At 43.8% G+C, this 27,520-nt stretch overlaps 1 protein-coding gene across 4 annotated transcripts; it reads right to left on the bottom strand.

Moving 5' to 3' along the window:
• Positions 1-299: 299 nt before the first annotated feature.
• TATDN3 (TatD DNase domain containing 3) lies at positions 300-27,493 on the bottom strand. 4 transcript variants are annotated; one of them, XM_075530145.1, is made up of 10 exons: positions 27,342-27,493; positions 23,658-23,690; positions 19,730-19,803; positions 19,438-19,522; positions 16,333-16,395; positions 13,011-13,120; positions 12,595-12,650; positions 11,304-11,416; positions 4,640-4,717; positions 300-2,118 (listed from the first exon to the last, which is right to left on the bottom strand). In XM_075530145.1, the coding sequence occupies exons 1-10, from the start codon at positions 27,396-27,398 to the stop codon at positions 1,975-1,977; spliced, it is 813 nt and encodes a 270-aa protein (XP_075386260.1). In that variant the 5' UTR covers positions 27,399-27,493; the 3' UTR covers positions 300-1,974. The 4 variants fall into 4 exon arrangements, with proteins under 4 accessions (XP_075386260.1, XP_075386255.1, XP_075386273.1 ...); XM_075530140.1 differs by having other exon boundaries at positions 4,640-4,720; positions 27,342-27,491; XM_075530158.1 differs by lacking the exon at positions 16,333-16,395 and having other exon boundaries at positions 4,640-4,720.
• Between the last annotated feature and the right edge of the window lie 27 nt (positions 27,494-27,520).

Genomic DNA, 27,520 nt, shown 5'->3' with positions numbered 1-27,520 from the left:
CATTAGTATTTGTTCTAAAATACACATAATTCCTATCAGACAATTCAATAGTTCAGTCATATTAAGAAGAGTTGTACAATCATCGCCACATCGACTTTAGAACATTTTCTTCTTTCTTGTAGTAATTGCTGTCAGCTCCCCAATGTCCTCTGCCATGTCCCTAAGTAATTACTAACCCAGTTACTATCGCTATAGAGTTACCTACCCTGGATTTTGCACACAGAAAAACATACAAAACAAAACCAAGAAACACACACAACCCCGCAAGACAATGACAAAATAAAAGAGAAAAACCACAATCAAAATGAAAGCAGAAAATATTTACTACTAGAATAAGTTTAAAATGGGTCAAAAGGATAATGTTACATTTTACTGTAATGATAACGTGATGAAATTTACAATGATGTTGATAGCAAGGTTATTCACATCCACGGACTATGGTCAGAGGGGACACACCGGAGGCTTAGCCACATCGGGACCCGCACATGGACTCGGCTGTTGCCATTCAGAACCTCCCGCAAACTGGGCATTCAGAATTCAAAATCCAGTACTGTTCCCTCCTCTGGACATGGATTTTCTTATTTATAATTCTTGGATCACAAGCTGGTGTGCTTCTTCCTGTGGACTTAGATGCTTCACTTACATGGCTGCTTTTTTTTTTTTTAAGACCCCACATGCTATCTTTCTGATAGCCAGGCACCATCTGATTTCTTCACCACACTTCCTGGCATTAGTTTCAATTCCCCTATCAATGAATTCATTTTTGAAGAACTACTATATAAAACCTCTATGTTTTTTAGAAATTTTCTTCGACCCCCAGGTACTTTCTCCAACATTTTTTTGTTTAGATAATTTAATGAAATTCATGTTGCCAAGGTTTTGGTGTAGTGCATAATACCTGGTTAACTACACACACACCTCTTAAACGTATAAATACTACTTACTGCATCCAATGACATATTCAGATACACTTTGAATAAAGTCATGTTTCATAGTATGTAAATATGAATGTAACAAAATTGAGACTGAGACTTTAAGTCAGTTTATTAATTAGACTTTTGATTTGGTATTTAATAGCGATTGTACAAATCATTGCCTTCATGAATAAAAATATAGGATTGACATAAAAACTTGGTCTATTTTTCTCGTAAAAGGAAAATAAAAGTACTAATAGTTCCGTTTTATAAACCTTGACATTCTCCTCTTACTACATAAACCATAAACCAACCACCAACTGCCATCAGGCTAATTCTGACTTACAGAGGCAGGGTAGGAGCCCAATTAGTGATTGCACACTGGGCTGCTAACTGAAAGATCAGCAGCTTGAAACCACCAAGCTGTCCTTGGGAGAAAGAAGGGGCTTTCCTGTGAAGAGTTCCAGTCTCGGAAACTCACAGGGGCATTCTACCCTGTCCGACAGGGTCACTGTGAGTCAGCATTGACTTGGTGACAGTGATTCAGATAAGACAGGGTAGAGCTACTCTCTGGGGTTTCCAAGACTGTAAATCTTTAGGGGTAAGGGGAACAGTCTTCTCTTGATCCCTAAGGGTGGCTGGTGGAGTCAAACCACTGATGGTGCAGTTAGCAGCACGACTCACTATGCCATCAGAGCTCCGTGAGGAAAGCCTATGGCAAGTAAAGCAGGTCGTGAAGGATGCTTCCTCTACAGAGTAGTGCGTATGTTACCTGTGAAGTCGCCTTCCCTTGAAGGAGTTTCTGCTCTTGAGGTGGTTCTCTAACGGGACAAGATTAGAATCAGCAGTGCTTCCTCAGCCCCTGCTAGGCACTCCATTTTCAGTAAAGCAATTCAACACTAGAAGTCAAACCACGCAGAGCTCCAGGATGCAAGCCATGGCGAAGTATTTCTCTGAAATCCTAATTCTCTCTGCCCCTCCCCCCACCCCATCTCTATATATTTTTTCCCACTTGATTCTTAGATCCGTTCTCTTGGATTTGTATCGGATGGGTTTGAAGCTATTTCCGGAACAGCTGCTGAAGCTTGGGGAAAAGTTTAAATGCATTCTGCGTTGTCACTTCTATGACTTCTTCCACGGGGATCCCTTTCACCCGGGCAACGTATTCTGCTGCGATGGCTACGTTCTGAGGCTCATTCCGCACCTGGAAGAGAACAAAACGGACACCGACTCCACCATGGCTCTGCGATGTAACCAGAGCCCCTCTATGTGCTTGCTGTACTATCGTTCTGGCCTCCATGCCTGGGCAAGAGTCCCATTGTGGAGGGAGTTCTCTGCTAGCTAATGGACAGAATTAAGTCTCCAATTTAGTAGAGGATGTGAAACAAGTCACTACCCTTTTCTTTCTTGGGGGTATGGTCTGCTGACAGGCAAAACTATACCTCCATCAAAGCCATTCCTCTGTGTATAAGAGCCATCTTGGACACAGAGAGCAAGCCCGGGACCATTGACACGGAGCACGTTTGAGCTCTCTGAAGCGGTGGAGGCAAAGACCAGAGGCACTGAAGGCTGCTGCTCAGAACCATGGGACAGAGCCAACTCTTGGGCAAGACCAGAGGCTGAGTAGAGGAGTGGTGCCCAGATGGTGAGAGCTAGGCAGAGCAGGGGGTGGGTTTCCTGGACCAGGGACACAGAGGCAATGGATCACGGCATGACTGAGGGGCTGAGGACCAGAAAGAGTTGGCTGCTGCCTGAGGAAAGGACTGATGCAGACGAATGATGGTACCTTCACTGTCTACTGATCCTGTGGTAAGCTGCTAATTTCCCTAATTAACCCCCTTAATTAGGAGTACTGTCTATCAGTCCAGTGTGGCCATTTGTGGCAGGAACAGTTGATGTGAGATTAGGTAAAGAAGATGGAAGGTAGAGGCACATCTGACCTCTGCCTCGTGGCAATAGGGAAGCCAGAAGAGGTCAGATAAAGCTCCTCCTGCAGGCCATTTTTGCAGATGCATGTAAGATATTTATTGAATAAATGACTTTTTCTTAGGCCAGGGTCACAAAGGGTTTGTGCTCGACTGCAAACCGAAAGGCTGGCGGTTCACACTCACCCTGCGGTCCTGCAGAGGACAGGCCTGGTGACCTGCTTCCATTAAGATTATGGCCCAGAAAAACCTACAGGTAGTTCGACCCTGTGCAGTGTGGCGTTACCATGAGTTGAAAGCAACCTGACTGCAAATGACAACACAAAAAAATGATGGTGTTTTGTTTTGCTTTTTAAATGGGGGCTAGGCAGGGGAGTTTTTTCAATGGGGCTACAGGAGGTTGAGGTTCCTTGGTAGCACCGTGGTTACACATTGGGCTGCAATCCGCATGGTCGGCAGTTGGAGACCACCAGCAGCGCCTCTGGAGAAAGACTGGGCTTTCAACTCTTGTAAAACAGTTACAGTCCCGGAACCCCGACGGGCTTGCTCTTGACTCTACGGCAGTGAATTTGGTTTCTTGGAGGGGGAGTTGAGGGAGAATTTTAGTTTAAACGCGGTGGCAGGAACTTTGGTTATAAGTCTGTGCTGTCCCTGGAAAGAACCCAGGGTTTTAGCCATTTAGTTCCGAGCGCCTAGAACAGGAGACGGCCTGCAACCCGCCCACCCTTTGGAATCCGGCCTCCTGAGGCGTAACTGAGCTGTGGCTTTTGCTGAAGTGAGCGATTCTAAAGCCTACGTCTCTTGTCCTTGACCTCTGCACCTCACAGGCTAGTAGAGCTTGCATCAAAACCCCTCCCCTGTGTGTCCGAGCGATGAAAGGGATTAGGCGCTGGATTGGGGCACATCATAGTATACCTAGCAGTGCGTTCTCTTTCCTTTTTTCTTTTAAAAAAATATAATTTAAAGGTATTTTTGTTGAGACTGTACATGGCAACACATACACCAACTCAACCATTTCTACATGTGCTGTTTGGTGGCCCCGATGATGCTCTTCAGGCTGCCATGCAGTCTCACCTCTTGCTCTGAGCTGTACCTCTCCCCTTAACAGCACCCCCCTGCCCACAAAGGTTCCCACTTAATCCTTTGGGGAGCTGCTGTCGATCCACTTGATGCAATTTTCATCACCACAGAGGAAATTCAATATTCTCTAATACACCCTCTGCCTCCCATGTGGGATATAAAAAGACTGTTCCCCAGCTTGTCTCCCCCGTATATGTCAGTCCTAGGACATTGCTTGCAACTAATGGTAAATAGGATTGTCAAGCTCCCTTTCTGAAGAGACCAGCCATCCAGAGCAATCAGACTACTGTCTAGACACCCTATGGATGGGATAGTGATTGTTTTCCTGGAGAGCTTAGAACAGGTCCAACCTGCTCAGTGACATCCAAAGTTAGGCCGCCATCCTGAATCCTTTAGAGTATTTATTATTTTGCCCACATTTTCAAAATGAAAAATCCGTTCCGGAGAGGTTAAGCAACTAGCCTGATCATACAGCTTAAAGGTAACAACAACGATGGAATTTAACTCCTGGTCTTCCTGACTCACACTGTGCTTTTGACTATCTGAGTCCGGCTGTCATTACTACAGAAATAAGAACATGGTCCATGTGCATTCTCTGGAGCATACCAGTAATTTTTGGTAGAATCCCACTGTATTTACACTCTAATGAGAAACACAGTCAAACGACAGGTCAGGTGAAAGATACGATCTAACTAATGTAGACATTGAGAAATCACTTACCTGTTTTTCTGGTCCTAGTGCAGGTGAATCTGTTTCTAAGCACAGAGACGTTAAAGGCAACTGTTTCACCAGTTTCTGCTTCTTGGAGGAAACAAAGATAGCTAGTAATTTTAAAATTTGAGAACTAAAGATAAAATCATAACATCAAATCAAATTTAAAGGGAACAGAGAAGGACGAAGGATAATAAAGTATTTTAATTATGAAATGATAAAGAGCTGAAATCATTGAAATCGACATCAGAAAAAGCTATCATAGAAAATAAAAAACAACACTAAACTGGTGATTGCACAGTCGAACAAGAAAAGTACTTTTGTAAAGAAAGAGCACAAAAGTACATGTGCTTTTATTTACAGATGACATGATAATCTATGTAAAAAATATCCCTACAATCCTACCAGAATAAACAAGTTTAGCAAAGTCACTTGATAGTAAATTCAATCTTCAAATATCAATTGTACTCCAGTATGATGGCAATGAGTAATTGGTTGTTAAAGTGTAAAAAGCAGCAGGGAACAACTAGGAAATTAAAATCAACAACGAGGAGGGCATAGAGATCCTGGGGGTGTCGGAGCAACAGCAATCTAGCTGAGAGGAATTACTAAGAGGCAGGAGAAGCGCAAGTATGATGGTGGGAAAGAGTAAGGTAAAAGGAAACAGGAAAGATCTAGGAAGCAAAGCTACGGATAGAGGTACAAATATAGGTGTGCACTTATGTAAACATATTGGTTCATAAAAGCAGAGGTATTGGCATAGGTACATAAATTTATATGACAATACAATGAGGAAATGGACGGACTTTGGGCCTCTGCTCAAGCCCTCCCTCAACATAAAAACACTCGGTTCTAACAACCTGACATTCTTTGATGTTCACCCAGCCGGTATGATTGCTGAAGATAAAATGGGTGCACAAACAAATCGGGTGAAGAAAGACGGTGGTGCCCGGCTATCAAAAGATATAGCATCTGGGGTCTTAAAGGCTTGAAGGTAAACAAGCGGCCATCTAGCTCAGAAGCATCTAGCTCAAAGCCCACATGGAAGAAGCACACTACCCTGTACAATCATGAGGTGTGGACGGGATCAGGTAACAGGCATCAGAAGACCTCAAACAAACATTGTAGAGAAAGCGGGGGGGGGGGGTTGTTGTTTCAGAGCAGAGATCCCAGACCCATCTGTAGACAATGGGACGTCCCTCACGGAAGGGTTGCAAGGAAGGGATGAATCAACTGGGGTGAAGTATAGCACCGATGAAACACAAAATATTCCTCTGACTCCTTGAGGCTTCCTCACCCCCTACTATCATGACCCCAATCACACATTTCACTGCAGGCTAGATCGGAGCATGTACACAGGTCCAGATAAGAACTCAGGACACATGGAATCCAGTCAGATAAACTCCTCAGGAACAGAAATGGGAGTAGTGATACCAGGAGGGTAGGGGGAAGGTGGCGAGAGGAGGGGAGAAGAAACTTCAGGGGGGAAAAAACAAAGAAACTACAGGGGAAGGGAGACAGCAATTGGTGTAAGATATGAAAATAATAATAATTTATAATTTATCAAGGGGTCACCAGAGTGGGAGGTGGGGAGGGAGGGCAAAAAGAAGAGCCAATACCAAGAGCTCAAATAGAATGTAAATGTTTAGAATATAATGATGGCAACATATGTACAAATATGCTTGATTCAATTGATGTATGGATTGTTATAAGAGCTGTAAGAGCTCTCAATAAAGTGATCTTAAAAAAATTAAAAAGCAGCATCATTTACAATAACTCCATCAATATCATACTAAGGGATACAATTAGCCATGTATATATAAGATTTGTGTGCTAAAAATTATTAAAAATTGATAGGAAACCAAATAAAATCTAAATAAATGGAGAAATAAACTACGTGTACAAATTCTACCCAAATTGCTATAGAGATTCAAAGTACTCTCAATCAAATCTCAAAGAACCACTTTAGTTTTAAAAATCATCAAGCTGATTCTAGCCGTTATGTGGTAAAATAATGGATCTAGAATAGCCAAATTAACTATGAAAATGAAGAACTAAGTTGGGGGACTCATGCTCTCTGATTTTAAAACTTACTATAAATTCTCCTCCACCCAGAAGAATTTGTTTCAAAGGACTGCATTGAATCTACAGCTCCAGGAGAGGGACTTATCTGATTGGAGCACATGGGAGCAGATAAAGGGGGAGGAGCAGAGAGTGGAGCACATCCTGGCCCACCAGGCCTTGAGGACAATGTTCCCGATTAGAGCAGCCAGCCCACAGAGAGGACCACATGGCGGGCCCCACTATGAGACACGACGCCCCTCACTGACCCATAGCCCTTTAGAGGACACCATCGGAGACACAGTGTGGGAATTGCACCCGATCTGATCCCGCCACACTGAGGCAAAAGACTTAGAGGGTGCAACAGAACACCAAGGGAACTGAGCCGCAAGGTCCCCAGGGAATGCTGAAGGTGGACTTTGGGGCCAGGGCGTGGTGCCCCAACAGACTGGACTGGAAACACTTCTAAAAGCCAATAAATGATCCTTGAACTAACTACAAGCTTTTCTTTCTTGTTGTGCTTTGTTTGGATTTTTTTGTCATTGGTTTTGTTGTTGCTGTTTTGTTGTATATTGTTGCTTGGTTTTGCTCTGTCTTGTTTTTGTGCATATTATTATCTCCGCAGGTCTGTCTAAATAAGATAGGCTGGATGAACAATCTGGAGGGGACAATAATGGGACCGACCGACAGTTCCAGGGGGACATAGGAGAGGGGGAAGTATGGAGTAAGGTAGTGGTGTTAACAAAACCCAGGGACAAGGGAACAACAAGTGACCCAAATCAGTGGTGAGGAGCGTGTAGGAGGCCTGGTAGGGCTTGATCAACGGTAATATAACCAAAAGGAATTACTGAAACCCAAATGAAGACTGAGCATGATAGTGGGACAAGAGGAAAGTTAAAGGAAATAGATGAAAGAGCTAGGAGGCAAAGGGCATTTATAGAGGTCTAAATAAAGGCATGTACATATGCAAATATATTTATATTTGTGGATGGGGAAATAGCTCTATGTGCATATATTTATAGGTTTAGTATTAAGGTAACAGGTTGATATTGGGCCTCCACTCAAGTACTCTGCACCAGTGAACAAAGCATGAATACTTTCTTCTATTAAATTGGCATTCTATGATGCTCACCTTCCTGATACAGCTGCTGAAGACAAAGCAATGAATAAGCAAATGTGGTGAAGAAAGCTGATGGTGCCCAACTATCAAAAGATATAGTGTCTTAAATGTTTGAAGGTAAACAAGCGGCCATCTAGCTCAGAAGCAACAAAGCCCACATGGAAGAAACACACCAGCCTGTGTGATCCTGAGGTGTCGAAGAGATCAGGTATCAAGCATCATCAGAACAAAAAAACATATGATAGTGAATGACAGGGAGGAGTGCGGAGTGGAGACCCAAGACCCATTTGTAGGCCACTAACATCGCCTTACAGAAGGGTCTTGGGAAGGAGACAAGCCAGTCAAGGTGTGATGTAGCAACGATGAAACATACAACTTTCCTCTAGTTCCTAAATGCTTCCTCCTATTTCACTATCATGATTCCAATTCTACCTTACAAATCTGGCTAGACCAGAGGATGTACACCGGTACAGATAGGAACTGGAAACACAGGGAATCCAGGGTGGATGATCCCTTCAGGACCAGTGGTGTGAGTGGCGATACTGGGAGGGTGGAGGGAGGGTGGGTTGGAAAGGGGGAACCGATTTCAAGGACCTACATATAACCTCCTCCCTGGAGGAAGGACAACAGAAAAGTGGGTGAAGGGAGTTGTCAGACAGAGCAAGATATGATAAAATAATAATTTATAAATTATCAAGGGTTCATGAGGGAGGGGTTGTGGGGAGGGAGGTAGTGGGGAGGGAGGGGAAAAATGAGCTGATGGCAGGCTTAAGTAGAGAGAAAATGTTTTGAGAATGATGAGGGCAATGAATGTACACATTTGCTTTACACAACTGATGTATGTATGGATTGTGATAAGAATTGTATGAGCCCCTAATAAAATGATTTTAAAAAGAGAAAACAAACAAAACAAAACAAACAAAAAAACTTACTATAAATCTATAGCAATCATGACATTGTGATATTGGTATAAGGATAGATAAGCAAATCAGTAGACGACAATAAAAACATTCAAAATAGCCCCCTCCTCTCCATATACAATTAATTAATTTTTTTAAGTGCCGAAGTAAATCAAAGGAGGAAGAAAAGTTTTTGACACACAGTTGTTGGGCACTGTTTTTATCAACAAAACATTTACCAACGAAAACTAAAAAGGATCCTGACTCAGAGCTTACATCATCAAATAGGATCGCAGAGCTAAAACCAAAACCAAAAACCACCTGTGAAACTTCTCTAGTGACAAGGAGACCACTGCTGTGACTGTGGGTTAGGCAGATTGCCTGGCTAGGACACCAAAACACCCCCCCATAAAAAAAGGATAAATTCAAATCAAATGAAAATTTATGTTCTTTGAAAATTACTGTTAACAAGCAAATCAAACAGAAGACGTGGAGGAAATATTTGCAAAGCACAAAGCAGAAAAAGGACTGCTATTCAGAATATTTGAAGAACTCTGCCAATTCTCTAATAAGAAAACAGCCCAATAAAAAAGAAGGGAAGTATTTGAATGAGAATTCAACTAAGAGGTGGGATGGATGTACAGATGATAAACAAACATATAAAATTATGTTTAAGAGAGTTAGACACCGATGAAGTACAAATCAAACACCACAATGAATGATAACTATGTATGCATTAGAATAGCTGAACAAAAAGAGAAAGAGTCAAGTCCAAAGACAGGGTGAAACTGGAATTCACACACATTGCTGGGATAAATCGTCACTTTGGAAAACAGTTGACAGTTTCTTCTACTGGTGAACACGCATTTACTGTATGACCCCATAATGTCTTTTACAGGCACTAATCCAAGAGAAATGAAAGCATGTGCCCAATGACCTGTATGACACCATTTACAGGAGCTTTATTCATATGCTCCAAACTGGGAAGAGCTCAAATATCCATCAACTGCTAAACACATAAACAAACATATAATCAATATTACTCAGCCATCAAAATGAATGAACTATTTAAACACACAACTGTGGGGTCCATCCCCGCCCCACAGTCAAATGGTCCTGCTAAGCAAAGTGCACAAGTATGGAAGAAAAAGAAGACAGAAAGCGGAGCACTGGGGACTCGACTCCATTCTCTATTATTCTGCAATAGGACTTTACAGTACTTGAGGCGCTCGCTGCCTGGCAGACTGCTCTCCACGTGACTACACCATGTTACATGGCCATGAGCCATTTGTCTGCATCCTCAACACTTTTGATTATAGTTATCCTAGTGGGTGCAAAATGGTATCTCCTTAGATTTTGAATTGTATTTTCCCAATGACTATAAGCTCATGCTTATTGATCATTTGTCTATTTTCTTGGAAGAAATATCTACTCAAATCCTTTTCCCTTTATAAGCTTAGTATTATGGTAGCAGATAGGCATTGGGCCTCTACTCAAATAATCCTTCAACGTAAGATCACTTTGTTCTATTAACTTGGCAGTCCATGATGCTTACCTTCCCGACACAATCGCTCAAGACAAAGTGGGTGCATAAGCAAATGTGATGAAGAAAGCTGATGGTGCCCAGCTATCAAAAGATACAGCATCTGGGGTCTTAAAGGCTTGAAGATAAGCAAACAGCCATCTAGCTGAGAAGCAACAAAGCCCACATGGAAGAAGCACACCAGCTTGATCACAAGGTGTCAATAGGATTAGGTTATCAGGCATCAAAGCCCCAGAACAAAAAATCTTATCATTGTGAATGAGGGGGAGTGTGGAGTGAGACCCAAAGCCCACCTGTAGGCAACTGGACATCCCCTTACAGAAGGGTCATGGGGAGGTGACGAGCCAGTCAGGGTGCAGTGTAGCACTGAAGAAACATACACCTTTCCTCTAGGTCTACTGGTTTTTTAATGTTGAACTGTAAGAGTTATCTATTCTGAATATTTGCTTCTTCTTATACACATTAAGGAACCCTGGTGATATAATGGGTAAGCGTTACGCTGAAAAACACAGGCCAGCAGTTTGAAACCACCTGCCACTAATCGGGACATAGACGAGCTTCCCACTCTGAGTGTACGGAGTTAGTCTCTGAAACTCACAGGGACAGTTCTGCCTTGACCTACAGGGGCTCTATGAGGCAGCCTCGGCTCAATGGCAGTGAATGAGATGGCAGTGAGCTACATCCTATCTGCCCACATTTCTCCTGTTCTGTGCATTATCTTTTTGCTCCCTTGGTGGTATTTGTTGGAGCATAAAGGGTTTTAATTTTTGTAATGTCCTACTCACCTATTTTGGGATTGGGAGACGCCTGTGCTTTGGGTGTCAAATCTAAGAAACTACTACACGGTCACAAGAATTTACACCAAAGTCTTCTAAGAGCTTATGGCTTTGACTTTTACACTTGGGTCTTTGATCCATTTTCTACCTGTGTAGTGGGCACCTAAGATTTACTTCTGTAACGTAACAAGAGTACTATCATACATATATAATGCATGTGTATATTCTAAAGCAATGTCACAAATGTCACATGAGTTTAAATGGAAGAACTTACCTGTCCACTTCTTACGATCGAAGGAGGAATTGAGAAGAAGTACCCAGCTCTGACGCCATCCATGGCTACAGCTGGCCGACCGTCAAATGCATGTAGCAGCACTTTGTCAGCACCTCCCAGAAATGAGAGTGAAATCAGAGGGTCTCATCTTATTCTGCTAACCGAGATTTTTGTATTAATCAAACTGAACAACAAAGACCAGTGATTTTAAGAATATTTGGGCCATTAGAAAGAAGAGGATCTTTATAAATGTAGACTGCCCAAACAGGAGAAGAAAACTGTATGCAGTAGATTCTTAATCTTTAGAAAATGATTAAAGAAAATGGAGACACAAATGTTTAGACAATTATTTAAACATCCTGTACTATCAAACTCTTCCAGAACTTGTGAGCTGTTCAAAATATTGGCCCTAAAAGGAGATTTTGAAGTAGTCAAATAGACTTTCCTAATAGAAATGCTCGTGGAAGAAGAAACAGGAGAGTTAAGTGACTCACAGGCTCAGTAGAGTTGGCTTCACAAAACCACCTGTATCCCACTAGGCTGTTTGGCCTGCGTAAAAAGCATGCTTCTGTGATTCAAGAAAAGCTCTGCTCTCGTGACTGCGGCCATTTGCGCTGATCTCACTATTGTGAGGGGGTTTTACAATGAGGCGGTATAATCACTAACATGACCATAAGCAAGTCCGTGGGTTGTAATCAGTGTATATTTGTGTGTGAGCACATACATGTATAAACACACGTATGTTCACACACATATATGCACTGCTTGTTAAACCTCTGTCAGGTTTTTATGTGTGAACAGTGAGTCTCAAAATAAAATATATTTCTTGTGGGTAGCATTGAAGACAGAGTTTTAAGTTAATTTTTGCTTTAGGGACAGTACGGTATTGTTTTGCTTTAGGAAAAGGAAAGTGCATTTCATGTAAGAGGGCCACAATCTACATGATGCAATTTTCTGAAGCATCAACCAGAAAACATGACCTTTTTTGCTTTGTATATTCCGATCCCCCATTTAATCAATCAGCTGGCTAAATGGATTACCAAATTACAGCTGTGAAATGTTTAATTAAGGAACATAATTTAGTTGATCTAGTTTGTCATGTACCCTCCCCTAGCTCGATAACTATCATAATCACACCAGAAATCTTGGCAACAAGGACCCGACTTGCAAAAAGAACGTAGTTGATTTCCATCGCCACCCTGGCCCCATTCCTTTCCCTCCAGCCACAGACCAGGAGAATGAGAACTGAAGTGCTAGAGTGAAGCTGACGTTTCCTCAGGAACCCAAATACCTTGCTCAAGTAGGAGCTTGATGGTGGGCCTTCCAGCTGAGCGTGAGTGGACATTTCTATTAAAAAATGAAACAAAATTCCTTTGAGTACTTAGGTCTGGAAATATTGCAGTAAAACCTAAGGGAGTCAGAACCTGTGCAAGGCAGAAACCTGCCAGACATGAAAATGCAAATATTTCCCACTACCAGGGAGCCAGATGCACATGGGACGAGTGCACCGCCAAGGGCGGAAAACTCCAGACACCAGAACACAAGGCTGGCCTGCTGAGTTCCGGCTCGGACCTCCCTCACTGCAGCTTTGCCCTCCAAATGCGGTTCCGAGAACAGGAGAAGCTGAGCTCCATTCGAGGGAGCTCTTTGATCGTGATTCAATGCCCTCTACAGCGATTCACACAGAAAGATGATTAATGAACTTACAGAGGCAAATTTAGTCTTTTGGCTAATTGGACCTGTCTGATTAGAACTTGTCTTTGTTGTTCCTTCTGTTCATCAGTGCTGGCAAATCGGGGGGAGAAATCTAATCCGACCTGTAGCAGGAGAAAATAGAAAAACAACTCAAAAGAGATGCCATGGATCAGTGATGACAACAGAAATAGAGCGTGAGCCCCTGTTTATGCAAGAGAGAGGCTTCAAAAAGTACCTGGGAGAGCCCATTATTTCTAAGGCCATTTCAATGTAATTTGGATCTCTTCACATATAACTTTACATTTTCTATGAAGTACTTTGAGTAGAGGGACTCTCCTCCAGTTCAATGTTTACCCACAGTGCCAGGCAGGCATTAAAAACATTTTAACAGGAGGCAAAATGATCTTTAATAATATATTTCATTTAATACTGATTTCAACATTACTCAAGATAAAAACTACAACGTGTGTGTGTGTGTGTGTGTGTATGTGTGTGCACGCGCGCGCAGCGTTCTATGGGTTAGACACTGACTGGGCTGCTAACTGCCAAGGTTCATGGGTGAAACCCACCAGCTGCTCTTCAGGAGCGAGATGAGGCTGTCTGCTCTGCATTTATCATCTACAGTCTGAATCCAAGTGCTATTTGTATCTTTATCTTTAATTAGAAACAGAATTTGTTACCAAGCAATTAAAACAGATCACACCTTTTAAAATCTAACGTTTTAAAAGTTTAATTACAAACTATTTAAAAGCATCCCTGGTGATGCGCTCAGGCAAGTACCCAGCTGCTAGCCACAAAGTTGACTGCTCAAACTGACCCAGAGGTGCCTCAGAAGAAAGGTCTGGCAATCTTTCTCTAAAAGGTCAACAGCTTTAAAAACCCCTACAGAGTGTGATTTCATTCTGTAACACGGGGTCATGACGAGTGGGAATCTACTCAGTGCCAACTGGCTAGTCACTGGTGGTCTATTTAAAATGTGCTGTTACATTATTTACAAAAATCTGCAAATGCTGTATTAATCAGAAAAGCAACACACATTTATAGTCTAAAAAAGCACACTCAATCCTCATCCTATGCAAGTCTCTGCCTGTACATTTGTACATGCACTGGATTTCTTTGTAACCCTCAAATTACTGCTTGCAGAGTTTTTTTCTTTCTTTCTGTAGCGCCCCCCAGAACAGTGTGTGCCTAAGTGCACTCTGTCAGCTGAAGCTGAACAAGGAGACGCTGTAGCTCCTTGCTTCAGCTCTCAGAATGGGAACAAGTGTCTATGCCAGGCTATAGGCTCTTGCATTTTTGTGTGTGCTTTTTGTTGGTGATGCTGGAGAAAGCACATGGCTGAGAACAATGGCTGTAGAAACTAAATGACCCAAGGAAGCAGACAAAATCTGGAGAAGCCACAGGTCGCAGAAACAATGCCGGGAGGGGAGCCCAGCAGACCCTCCCAGGGGCAGGACAGGCAACACAACATCACAGATAGATTGTCGACGTTTCAAGCCTACGACTCCATTCGTTCTTCTTCAGATCACAAAAGACTGAATCCCTCTGGCTTAAGAGGCAAGGATAGCAAGGACACGCAGGGCCACTCAAACTACCCCCACGCACCAAAGCCCGCTCACTGCCATTGAGTTGATTCTCACTCAGTGACGCTACAGAATGGAGCAGAACTGCCTCTGTGGGCTTCTGAGGCTGTAACTCTTTATGGGAGTAGAAAGACTCACCTTTCCCCAGAGGAGTAGCTGGTGATTTTGAACTGTTGACCTTGTGGTTAGTAGTACAATATGTAACCCACTACACCACCAGGGGTCATGATCTGAAATGGTCAGTAACCTGGGATTCGAACGAAGACTACAGGAGTTGCGTGCATGCCCCGGCTGTTATGCTTAAGTACCCAGGCGCCCTTGTCCAGAGCCAGTTTCAATTTCCAGACTCCATCCTGGCCCAAGGTTGTGTGCACAACCACTGCAAAGAGGCCCCAGGAGAGAGCTTTGAGCACTGTCTGCCCCAACGGACACATACTGGTTTCTGACGAAGAGAACAGCCATGCAAACACCGTGCACTCTGTACGCTTGGAGCAACATTGTTGTCTATGGCATGTCTGCCCTGCGGCAGCGGGAACTCACCAGGCGGTACGGGAGACCCTCCACAAAGCGCTAAAGGGATGTCCATAGGGTATCTGTCTGCTCATGAGATGACAAACTGGTCGACAGCATTGTTATGGTCACTACTACCCAGAGTTGAGAAAAACCTTAACCCCTCGGAGCTAGTGGGGGTTGGTGTGCACGTTTCAGAAATGAGGTGGCATAAAAAAAGCTCAACTTGCTCAGGGTTAGGCAAGGCAGGTGCTGCAGAGGAGAGAGCTACAGATCTTCAAGAATGCCTGCTAAGTGCTCCAGAGGCACAGGGCTATGTGGGAAAGCACCTGGTTTTCAATGTTCCACCCACCTCCCCCTGGAGGTTCCTGAGGCACATCAAGGTCGAGAGGTCACCCAGTGCACTGCTCTGTCACATGTCCCGCAGTGGCACCAAAAAGTAAGCTTTTGTTGAATATGTTAAGCACTTTAACTTTCTCTCTCATTTAAGCTCCCCCGCCCCACCACACACACACAATGTTGTCTTGCTTCACATTACTGTAGTGTTGTGACCAAAAGTGTTGTGACCTGAGACCCATGGACACCAAATTCCATGTTCTCCTAGAGGGGGTTCTCATGGCCACCAGGCCCCTTCTGGTTCACAGGAACCCACAAGTGCAGGGAGAGCCGCCCTTCTGGGTTTACAAGGGAAAATCGTTCAGGGAGGAGAGCAGCGGTGCTCAACCTTCCTCATGCTGCGGCCCTTTAATACAGCTCCTCGGGTGGTGGTGACCGCCAGCCATAAAATTATTATTGTTGCTATTTCATCACTGTCACTTGGCTACTGTTATGAATCGGGTGACCCCTGTAAAAGGGTCGTTGGAGCCCAAAGGGGTCTTGATCTACAGGTTGAGAATCGCTGGAGAAGTCTCATCTTCCTCCCATGGAACGGCTGGTGGCTTTGAACAGCTGAGCTGGCAGTTAGCAGTCTAGTGTGTAACCCATTCAGTGACTGGGAGTCCTCTCGGGCAATGGCTCAACATTCACTAACCCGGAGCTTGTGGAGACCGCCATGAAAAGTGAGAGCGGACTGCTTGATCGTGGTCAGCTTGACCATGCTAGTCAGGCAGTTCTTTGTCATCAAGAAACCTGTGAGAGTATCAGTGAGCATAACCACCAATACTGAACCAAAAGATTGCTTTCATCTGTCCCATTTTGGTCTGGATGAAAAGTCATGATCCACTAAGCGGGCATCTATTTACCTCTCCAACTGCCAACAGCTGATCCTTGTAGTTCTCAATAATGGGCAATGCTTCATCCAAATCCTGAAAGCAAGCAAGCGTACTGTTCAAATGGGGGGGGGGGGGGGGGAAGGGACACCTCCTAGAGGCCAGCAGCTCTCTGCTCTGTTGGCATTTACATGTGTTTACCCGTAACCACGGTAATGGTGAGAGCCTGCCCGGGAATCTGGGTAAACACGTGCCAAGGTAAACTCTCAGGTTTCAAGAAAGTCTCCACCCCTCCACCCCTTTCCCTACAGGAGCGCTTTCCTAGAATTTGAGGGGACTGCTTTAGGCTTCCTGGAATCGCTGAGCACCAGCAAGAAGGGCCCTGAAGTGGCTGCTGCCTTTTTAGGTGAGCATTTGGGAGGAGATTTTAGAGGCAAACCTCAGGCCTTACGCCTGCATTCTAGTGACCTTGAAGAAGGGTTAGCACTGTTAGCAGAAGGGACTGCTGGGTTCAGAGCAGCTGTTTAAGGTGGAGCAAGTTAAACAGGGCCAGGCAGAGCTTTTCAATAGGAAGCTGCGAACTACTCTGTGTCCCTGGGATGCTAAAGGATCAAGGGAAGTGCAAGGCAGCACCCAGGAGATGGTAATTGTTTGCAGAGTCTTAATGAGAAAGAAATTACATGTCTGGATGAAGACCAGACACAGGAAGCAACAAGCCTCTTAGAATATGTGCTATCTATGAAACCAGTACAACAAATTTACTGAGACTGTTAAAACTCCTAAGGAAGTAGCTCTGAACGTTTCTGGCAATTCAGGTATGGCATACAGAAATGAATATTCCCAAACCAAATGCCATCGTGTCGATTCCGGATCATGGTGACCTATAGGACACAGCAGAATTGTCCCATAGTTTCCCAAGGCTGTGTATCTTTGTGGAAACAGGCTACCATCGCTTTCTCCTGGGGAGTCGTTGGTGGATTTGAACCACTAACCTTTTGATTAGCAGCCAAGAGTTTATCCTACTTCACCTATAACGTCTCAAAACCCCTAACAGGCAATGGTCCCGTCAAGGCGGTTTTCAAGATCCTGCCCGTATGACTGTGGGTACGACCACTACTGCTGCTACTACAACCGTTCCTGCTGCGACCACTATGAGGTCAACTCCTGTGACGATTACTTCTACATCACTGCTTAGGCGCCACAAATGAGGACACTGACGCTTGGCCAAGGTTAGTCACAGAAGCCAGCAGGTCAGGTCTCTCTGACGTCAAAGCCCAAGCTGCTCCCACCACACTGCTGCAAGAAGGAAGTGTGAAGAAAAGGAAGGAACGGGGGACGGGAGATTTATTCTGAACTTAAATAATTACGATGGCTTTTTCATTAGCGAAAACAGTCTTCAGAATCTTTAAAACAGGTGTGTACCAAAAATAAGTGAAGTGGGCCTAGGACAGTGGTACACTGGAGTGTAGTGAGCCGTCTGCAGGGGGCAGGAGACCGTAGCTGGTGGGTGTGGACTGCTGACCCTGAAGTTAGCAGTGCACTTCTGCAACAGCGGAAGGAGATGCTCAGCGAGCGAGAACAACACCATGGTGTGGCAATGGGCTGATAAATAACAGTGATGACAACGGCATTCTTTCTCTCTCATTGCCATCAAGCCCATGCTGACTCAGCGACCCCCTGTGGGTTTCCCCACCTGTTAAGGGAGTAGAAAGCCTGATAGTTCTCCTGTAGAGCTGCTGCTGGTGGCGCAGTGCCTACGTGTTGGACGGTGATCTGCATGGTCCAGCAATTTGAAACCACCAGTAGCTCAGAGGGAGAGAGACCAGGCTTTCTACTTCTGTAAACAGTTACAGTCTGGGAAACCCACAGGGTTGCTATGAGTCAGCATCTGCTCAATGGCAGCAAGATTTATGCAACAGCGACACCAGGATGCCTTACAGATATGAAAATTCACTGCAGTGACGTCCATTTAGACCTATAATGAGGGAGCTAAAATCATTATTTTTAATTCCTTTGTCCACAAACTTCTGGAATCTCCGTTTGTATTGATATTGTTAACGGAGCCAAGGAGACCTGTGGGGGGGGGGGGCGAGTTATGCATCGAGCTGCTAACTGCACGGTCAGCAGTGTGAGCGGGCTAGCCCCTTTGTGGGAGAAAGGCGAGGCTTTCAGCCTCAGAAACAGAGGCACTTGTCCTGTAGGGTCGCTATAACTCAGAACTGACTCGATGGCATTGAGCTTGGTTTGGGTTTATAAGATAATCCATCCTATCAGTTCTACATTCAAAACCATATGGCAAATCCACCTGCTTCTCTTTCCCCCTCCTGCTCTCACTCCAGTCCACACTAATCTCTCACATGGACCTTCACAATACACCTGGGGACTTGACTATCTGTTCTTCTAGATTACCCCTCACTCCCCCCGCCCCCCAAAAAACATGGCCTTCAAAAAGCTTATGGGAAAATGGAAAAGGTAGTTAAATTTGTCCCTGAACTTCTTGTAACCCCCTCTTATGTCACCATGACAAAACAGGTGAAAGGAAAAAAAGTCACTGATCATTCCTCAGCTCATCACAGGTACTACCAATTCCACTCTAACTTTTGTTTCTCTGTCCTCCTTTCCTTATAGAACATATTGTACATGGCTGTCGCTCACACAGAATAAATAAGCCATTTGTATCCTGCTCTTCTCTATTATACTGTACACATTTCCCAAGTGGCCACATAAACTTTGCAATGTTAATTTCAATAGATGCATTATATTTAACAACATATAGGCTAATTTATTACTCCATTATTTCTGACTCTTTAAGCTCTCTCTGCTAGAGAAAGATGAATTTTTGTGCTCCTGTAAAGATTTAGTCCCTGAAGCCCATAGGGGTTTGTACTCTGTCCGTATGACTCACAATTGACTCGATGGCAGTGAAGTTGGTGGTTTGGGGTATTGGTTCCTTTTTTGGGGTGGGGGGAGAGGAGGGTGTCTTTCTACTTTTTCTTGATTGCAAATCAAGTTGCAACAAACATCTTTGTGAAAGTGAGTGATTCCCCTTTTTGGATAATTTCCTTAGATGAAATTAGAAAAAAGGTGGCCAATTCACAGGCATTATCATGGTTCATGGTTCTTGTATGTGACTGCTACCTTTAATGTGACACTTCTTTGGTCCTCTGGTGGCAGCCCTTGAACTGGGTGAACCCCCAGGCATGGCAGGACAAATCCGCTATACCTAAAATGTGGGATGAAGCAAGGAAGCAGAGGCAGTACATTGGTAAATCACAAGATTACTCTGAAGAACAAGTAGAATCTCTTTTTAAAGATAGGCTCATGTGACTCTTTTCCTTCCCATTCTCTTTAAGGGCGGGGGTGATCTTTGATATTACACTCTTGACACTGCATGAAAGCAACTTTTAAAAATTGTCACGAGAAGTAGCACCTTTCTGAAAGCCGTATAATCTTTTCAAATTCTCCAGAATGCTCAGCAACTGCCACGAGGGCCATAACGTTGGCCTGAAACCAAAGAGAACAGAATAGTTCAGTTCCAAATAATACATATATGTGAGATCATTAAATAACACTTTCATGTTTTTGTGCATGTTAGTTACCCTTGTTCATCATGCTGCATTGATTGATATACAGGCAGTTGTCAGAATGAAATCATTCCCGCATGTGTCTTCCAGCCCAATGCCTTCAATCTGTCAGTTGGAACAGATGCATGTGATCCTTACTTAGCCTTACTTCATTCAAGAGAAAGCTTGCGGCCTTTTAAGAGATGTACAGGGTGCACGTGCAGCATGTGAAGGTGACTGCATAGACTTTATTGCAAGTAAAGGTTGACTCCATGACTTTCAGAGTGAGGACGAATTTGCATAATATTAAAAGGCAAGTAGGAGTTGTCTCCATCAGACACTCATAACCTGAGGACTTACTGTACTAAGAAATAGAGTACTGGGCTGCCGCAAGGTCATTTCCCAAACCCAGCTGCCTCAGCTGGCCGCCCTATTCACTACTCTCAATCCAGATGAATGCCACATATCTCCAGAGTCCCGGGGTTCAACTCAAGTGGCTGGCCGGAAAAATCCCCGCTTAAATGGGACGATCTGCTTCTGTATGACAACCCCAACTGTCAAGTTCTTCTTGAAGATCCAGCCGTGGTGCCTTGGACCTTGTGAGCTCAGCATAGATGCCTAATTTCTGGACCACTCCCAAGACCTCACTCCTCGTAGCTGTGCTTGGCATTGGATCCTGGTGTTCTGGTATTACAATCTCAAAACGATAGGAATAGGAGAGGAAAAGTCACCCAGGAGGGAAAAATGGACCCAACATTTAACATCTCATATTGTTTGGCTATATGAATGACTATACATATTCGTTTTTATTTTCTACAATAGTTGCACTGAGATATAATTCACATCTCATACACTTCCATAGTTCAGTTGTATTTAAAAAAGAGCTGTATAGACATCACACCACAGTCAGTCCTAGAGCATCGTCCTGCCTCCTGACTGCACTATTTGCTCCTCATTTTGCTCCAACACTATATGTGTTCTTGTTTAACTAAATGTTCTATTCATCATTTAAAATACTAACAAGATGAAGACAAAGTGGGTGCATAAGCAAATGTGGTGAAGAAAGCTGATGGTGCCTGGTTATCAAAAGATATAGCGTCTGGGGTCAAAAGGTTTGCAGATAAACAGGCAACCACCTAGCGCAGAAGCATCAAGCCCACATGGAAGAAGCATACTAGCCTGTGTAACTATGAGGTGAAGAAGGGAGCAGATATCAGACATCAAAGAACAAAAAATCTTATCAGTGGGTGCCCACCTTCCTGATGTGATCACTGAAGACAAATTTGTGCATAAGCAAATGTGGTAAAAAAGAAAAAAAAATTTAAATACTAACAAGAAAAACGAGGAGCTGATGCCAGGGGCTTAAGTGGAGAGCAAATGTTTTGAGAATGATGAGGGCAATGAATGTACAAATTTGCTTTACACAACTGATGTTTGTATGGATTGTGATAAGAGTTGTATGAGCCCGTAATAAAACGATTAAAAAAATAACGAGTACTAAGTAGGTTTTAGGCACTAAGCTCAGTGAATGTGTTATCTCATTTAAACTACACAACCACCCTGAGAGGCAGTGTCTTAAAGCGGTAGCATCTGAAGTCCTTTAGCTTCAACAGGGAGAATTACCATCAGTCAAAAACTGATTTCTGTCAAGTGGAGGTCAGACATTCCTGGGGCATCAACAAGTTCGTGGAAAAATTATATTTTTCACAATTGTTTTCTTTCACTCTCCCTCCTAACTCCATCCTCAAACTTTTGTACTGATGCTGACGCCGGCTTTCCCTGCTGTGCCATCTACTCCTCTGCTGGGCTCGATCACGCACTGTAACAGCCACACGAGCTCACAGACCAAAGTCCCCATTATATGGTTATCAGGGAAGTAACAGGCTACAATTCAGGTCCAGGATCAACTTGGAAGTAACAGAAACAACTCAGGAGATAGGATACAGTTTGTTAATTAGAATAACTTCTAAATAAGCTAGCACTCAGCTTCTTGTCATAGGCCATGCCTGTACGCAGCCAGGCCTTGCTCTGGGTCATGCTCACAGCCAAGTGTGAAAGTTCTTCAGTTCTGCTGATAGTGCCTGGAGGCACCTCATTCTGCCAGGATACGCCCATCTGCTGAAGGTATTCAGTTCTCTCACCGCATGGGTTAACAACTCAATGCTGTTGCTTTGCTGTGAGCCAGGAACTCTCCACGCGGTATACTACCCTGGTTTCCTGGTTCTTACCCGATGTGCTACAGCTCCCTCTAGTTTAAGCCTAGAGGGAGGGCAAAATTGGCTTCAGAATGCAACAGCCCCGTCTGCATAGTAACTGACCAATCTCTGCAGGGGTTTTGCGCACTTTCTTTTCACAGAGGACTAACCAATCCCTGTGTACATTGGGGTCCAGCACATCATCCTAGGATCAAACATGGGCCACCAAGGCCACATATAAAGAGAAACAGATTGCCCTGCAAGTAGGCATTTCCAGAATTCATTTTCTAGAAAAAAGCCACATTTTGGAAGATGCCATATAACTCACGTAACTAAAGACAGTAAGCTGGTGTAACAGCCAGGTTCCTGCTTCTATATAAATGTAGAGACCAGTGGTTCTCAACCTGTGGGTTGCAACCTCTTGGGGATCAAACGACACTTTCACAGGGGCCACCCGATTCATCACAGTAGCAAAATTACAGTTAGGAAGTAGCAACAAAAATAATTGTATAGTTGAGGGTCACCACCACATGAAGAACTGTATTAAAGGGCCGCAGCGTTAGGAAGGCTGAGAACCACTGGTATAGACCTATGTGCTGGCAACCACGCTTGGATTTACCACTTTATGAGAAAACAAAAAGTACTAATAAAAAGTCATTTCATGACATTTTCTCAAAGAAAACCTTCAGAAAGCATATACTTTCTCTAAGATCCCCTGAATAATATGCTTCATTTACCCAAGATGTCCAGAAGAAGGTGAATTTAAGACAGATGAACCAGTCTATTCCATGTTGCTGGTATGCACAGTGGCTGAAAGCATCCCGTTTAGATCCCAACTACATTATCTCCATCACTTTGCTAGTGGTGTCTCTTTGGACTACTTACTGATTTTGAGGCTTAAGTTTTGTTAAGGAGAAAACGGGGATTGCTGACTATACAACACAACATCCTCCGAAGGTTGCTATGCAACGCTGACTGTGATAAAGCACACCAAGGGCTTCGCGTGACGTCTGGCACACAGCCAACACTCCATGCATATCAGAAGAACTGCTGAAGAAACCTTAGCCAGGTGACACTGGTACAGGTAGGAACTGGAAACACAGGGAATCCAGGGTGGATGATCCCTTCAGGACCAGTGGTGAGCGTGGCGATACCAGGAGGATAAAGGGAGGGTGGGGTGGAAAGGGGAACCGATTACAGGGATCTACATATAACCTCCTCCCTGGGGGACGGACAACAGAAAAGTGGGTGAAGTGAGACGTCGGACAGTGTAAGACATGACAAAATAATAATTTATAAATTATCAAGGGTTCATCAGGGAGTGGGGAGCAGGGAGGAAGGGGAAAAATGAGGAGCTGATGCCAGGGGCTTAAGTGGAGAGCAAATGTTTTGAGAATGATGAGAGCAATGAATGTACAAATGTGCTTTACATAATGGATGTATGAATGGATTGTGATAAGAGGTGTATGAGCCCCCAATAACATGATTTTTAAAAAGACCAAAAAAACCACCCAAAACCCTTAGCCCGGTATCTCTAAATGTCAATCTCCTTTAGTAAAAGCAAATGAACACAATCAGGCAACTACAGATCTTGACTTACTTTCTTGGCTTTCTCCAACACATCATCCAGATCCTAAAATAATCACAGGTAATCACAATTAGTTTAGGTGAATAAATACCTGTTCCTTCTCTATGTTTATCAGTGCAACTGAGGTGCCATACAGAAAGGTCATGATAGCGAGGGGTGAGATGGTAGGAAAAGAACATTCTACACAGATCCATCCTGGTTTACTATTTCATTTTCATGAAACCTGGCTTGTGTTCCCACTCCACTGGAACAAAAACTACTCCTGTAAAGCATAAAGAACCTGTGACTGCACTCTCCTACTTCACCCTCCAGCAGCATTTGGGACCCACTTGCCCACTCCTTCTTTCTTGAAATATTTCCCTATCTTTTGGCATTGACAATGACCTTATAACCCCCAGTCTTCTGAGAAAGTAGATACATTAACTAGTGGAATACTCAGGCTAGCCAGACTGTCATCATTTTTAAGTACTCCCATTGACCTTCTTGTCTACACCATTTGGAAAACATCATCGGACTACTTATGAGAGTTACCAGGCAGCCTATGCCTTAGCATGTTATGGGCAACTCTGTGCCAGTATAGGGACACAATGGTAGAGTTAATGCCATAGTCTACCAAACAGGTAGAAGAAGCCTCTGAAGATACCAATATGTCACAACCTTCAACTTGGTGACGTGAAACACTTCAATGCAAGGCAGTTTCAGAATCATATGGAAAGGATGCTATTTGATTCTCCTTACTACACACAAGGCAGTCAACCCATGGTTTTGTATTTCACAGCTAAAAAGAGCTCCAATCACATTCATGAACCTGGCAACCTCTCTTGGATCTTGGGGTGAAACACTACTGGGATAAGATCAATTCCCAGAAGCAGATGACCCTCAGGTAGACAATGTAATCCAAGACCCACAGAATAAGCAGAAGACTGCACCATGTGTACAGCTTCCACCCAACATCGTGGGTCATAATCATATACAAATGCTTTTCTTTAATCTTACTGACTTGGAAGCACCTGTAAGAGAGCCCTGGGTTGCTAACTGAACAGTCAGCAGTTAAAAAACACCAGCCACCCCGAGGCAGGAGAAAGACAAAGATTTCCGCTTCGGTAAAGAGTTACAGTCTCAGAAACCCAGAGACACCCTGTCCTATAGGGTCACTATGATTCAGAATTGATCTGATGGCAGGGAGTGAGATCAAGAATAGACAGTCTTTGTCCTTGCTCAAACAGCTAACAGCACTAATTATTAGGCTTGTGCTCATTTTCCCACAAGCTGTCAAACTGGAATATCCTTAATCACGATGCCCTTAACCCACTTGGATTTAGCTATGCCAACTGACATTAGAAATACTTAAGCAGATATATTTCCTTTCAGGAATGGCACTAGCCTTTATCTCAAAAGCCTCAGATTGGGATTATTACAATGTGGCAAATGTTAACTAGAGAAAGTTGGTGTTTCACTTGGAACCAATCAAATACAGCTACTAGTCAACAGCATTGGTTTGGACTTTTTTGTGGTAGAAATATTTTTATTGTCATGAAACCCAGATCCAATATAATGGTGAAACTTCCTTTGGAACACTACCCTTTCCTTTGGAACACTACCCTTTCACAGGGGCCACCCAGATTCATAACAGTAACAAAATGACAGTGATGTAGTAGCAATGAAAATAACTTTATGGTTGGGGGTCACCACAACATGAGGAACTGTATTAAAGGGTCACGGCATGAGGAAGGTTCAGAACCACTGCTCTAACCAGAACCTGTTCCCATGTGTTAAATACCTGGCAAAGGAAACTGTTTGCTGAATAGCATCAAGATTTTTCACTTGTTAATGATGGCGTTTATTCTCTGCCGGCTTTAGAAGCTATTGTGCTACGGCGCCTGCTGCTAGAAGTAACAGGTTGGCAATGACTATGCCTTAAAAGGCAACCTTTGGTCTGTGGCTGACAGGTTCACAGACCTGCACCTGCAAATTAGACAGATTTTTCCTACATAGCTTGCGATATTCCATCTCTATACAATTTATCCAAAGGGAAAACTGGAAATATGACAGAGATCCACAATGTAGAAATGAGAATGAACTATCACCCAGCTGGACGCAGCACTATTTAGAAGTTGGGAAGCAACTCAAAATGAAAGCAAACTTACAGGGCGCTCAGTTACAACTCTGTCTGTCTCAAGAGCTGACATTTCTTACAGTAGCACCGAGTGTATGACCCAAAGGGAGAAAGTTGTTAAAAAGAGAAACTGAGGACCAAGTTGTCAGATTCCTCTTAGTGGACCGGGAAATTCACAAAGGTCACTGACTGCTGTGGAATGTATCCAAGAACAAAAAACCAAAAATATAAGATACAGTATATATTGTGATAAGAGTTATATGAGCCTCCAATAAAATGATTTTAAAAAGAAATATAAGATACAGTAGAGGCACAGTGACCATATTATTTTTTTGTCATAAGTGATAAGACATGCCATCAACTTTAAGTTAGCTTGTGCAAAAAACCCAAGGTAAAGGTCATGCCAAAGGTTAACCAATGTCTAATTTTCCATTCTAAATTTCCTCGTTTCTTCTTAAAAAGTGTTATTATATTAAGGTGAGCCTTCCTGTTTCTCTGGATAGAAAGGTCTCCCTGAAAACATATGGATTAAATGCTCAAATAAGCATTATATGCTTTAATTCATTTTGTGACTCAATTATTTTTGACACACCCAACTTTTTACATACTCTAGAGTCTACTTCTTTCAAACTCCCCTGCTGCCACCATCATGTCACAATCAACTTCTTGCCTGTGTACTGCAAAAGGCAAAACTGGTCTAGCTTCCACTCTTGCTCTCCTGTCTCCATCTCGTACACAGCAGCACAAGTGTCTTAAAGCAAAATCTCATGTTGCCTGTAAAAAGCAAGACCAAACAAAACCCTTTAAAGTATTCTCAATAGGCATCTAATGACATCCAAATGCCTTACTAAACGACATAGTCTATCTCTTGAAACTCCCTCCAGGCTTGTCTTAAGCCTCCCTTCTTGAGAGTTTTGATTCTACAATAAGATCCAGATCTTCTTTCTGTATTATTTAGTTTCCAACGAAGTTAGCAAGAGAGTCTGTAATTGCTCTTTCTGTTTGCTTTTCTCTCCCATTGCACCTGGTGCATGAGGCATGAACAATGCAGCCATGAAAGGGCTGGTGTTTCGATTCGGGCGTCTGCTGCCCAGGACAAGTGGAGTGTCAGCTAGGAGCTGAAAAATCGAATGGATAAACCGTCCGAAAGGTGATCTCTAGAAACCAGGCACGCCAAACAAAAGCTGTGCGGCCATAGGGGGTATACTGCTATTCAGGTGCAGAAAGACAAATTGGTATGTGTGCTGTCAAATAGGGAATTAAGGAGCCCCTGGTGACCGAGTGAATTACTCATGGGCTGCTAACCCCATGGTCAGCAGTTCGAAACCACCAGCAGCTCCGCGGGAGCAAGATGAGGCTTTCTATTCCAGTAAGGATGTGCAGTTTCGGAAACCCATAGGGGCAACTGTACTCTGTCCCACAGACTCTCTGAGTCGGAATGGACAGGATGGCAGTTAATTTAGGGCACGTCACACAAGGGCCTGGGGAGGACTGGCGGCTTCGTCCTGAGTGCAGAGTGGAGTTAACTAGAAAAGACCAGCCCTGCCCACCTCCCCGCACCCGGGCCCGCCTTCACATACGCGGTCAAAGTCTGGCGCGGAAAGGTGGCAATGACAGTCTACGAGCCCCGCGCCCATAACCCCGGCCGCCGCCGCTGCCGCCTTAGCGGGGTCTGCGCCGACGGAACGCCGCAGCTGCGCAGCCACGGTTCCGCACGGAGCCTCCACGGACGGTCCTTGAGTTCCGGGTCGCCGCCCTT

The sequence above is a fragment of the Tenrec ecaudatus genome, chromosome 1 (assembly GCF_050624435.1).
Source record: "Tenrec ecaudatus isolate mTenEca1 chromosome 1, mTenEca1.hap1, whole genome shotgun sequence".
NCBI lineage: Eukaryota > Metazoa > Chordata > Mammalia > Afrosoricida > Tenrecidae > Tenrec > Tenrec ecaudatus.
This window is presented reverse-complemented; position numbering and strand designations above follow the sequence as displayed.

Bases quoted from the DNA above. Each gene is read 5' to 3' on its own strand.
- TATDN3 (XM_075530140.1), bottom strand. From the start codon at position 27,398: ATGGGCGCGGGGCTCGTAGACTGTCATTGCCACCTTTCCGCGCCAGAC. The intron at 19,804-23,657 runs GTAAGTCAAGAT...CTTTGGTTTCAG, and splicing joins TGTTGGAGAAAGCCAAGAAA to GCCAACGTTATGGCCCTCGT. The intron at 4,721-11,303 runs GTAAGTTCTTCC...GTTTCCTCCAAG, and splicing joins CGATCGTAAGAAGTGGACAG to AAGCAGAAACTGGTGAAACA.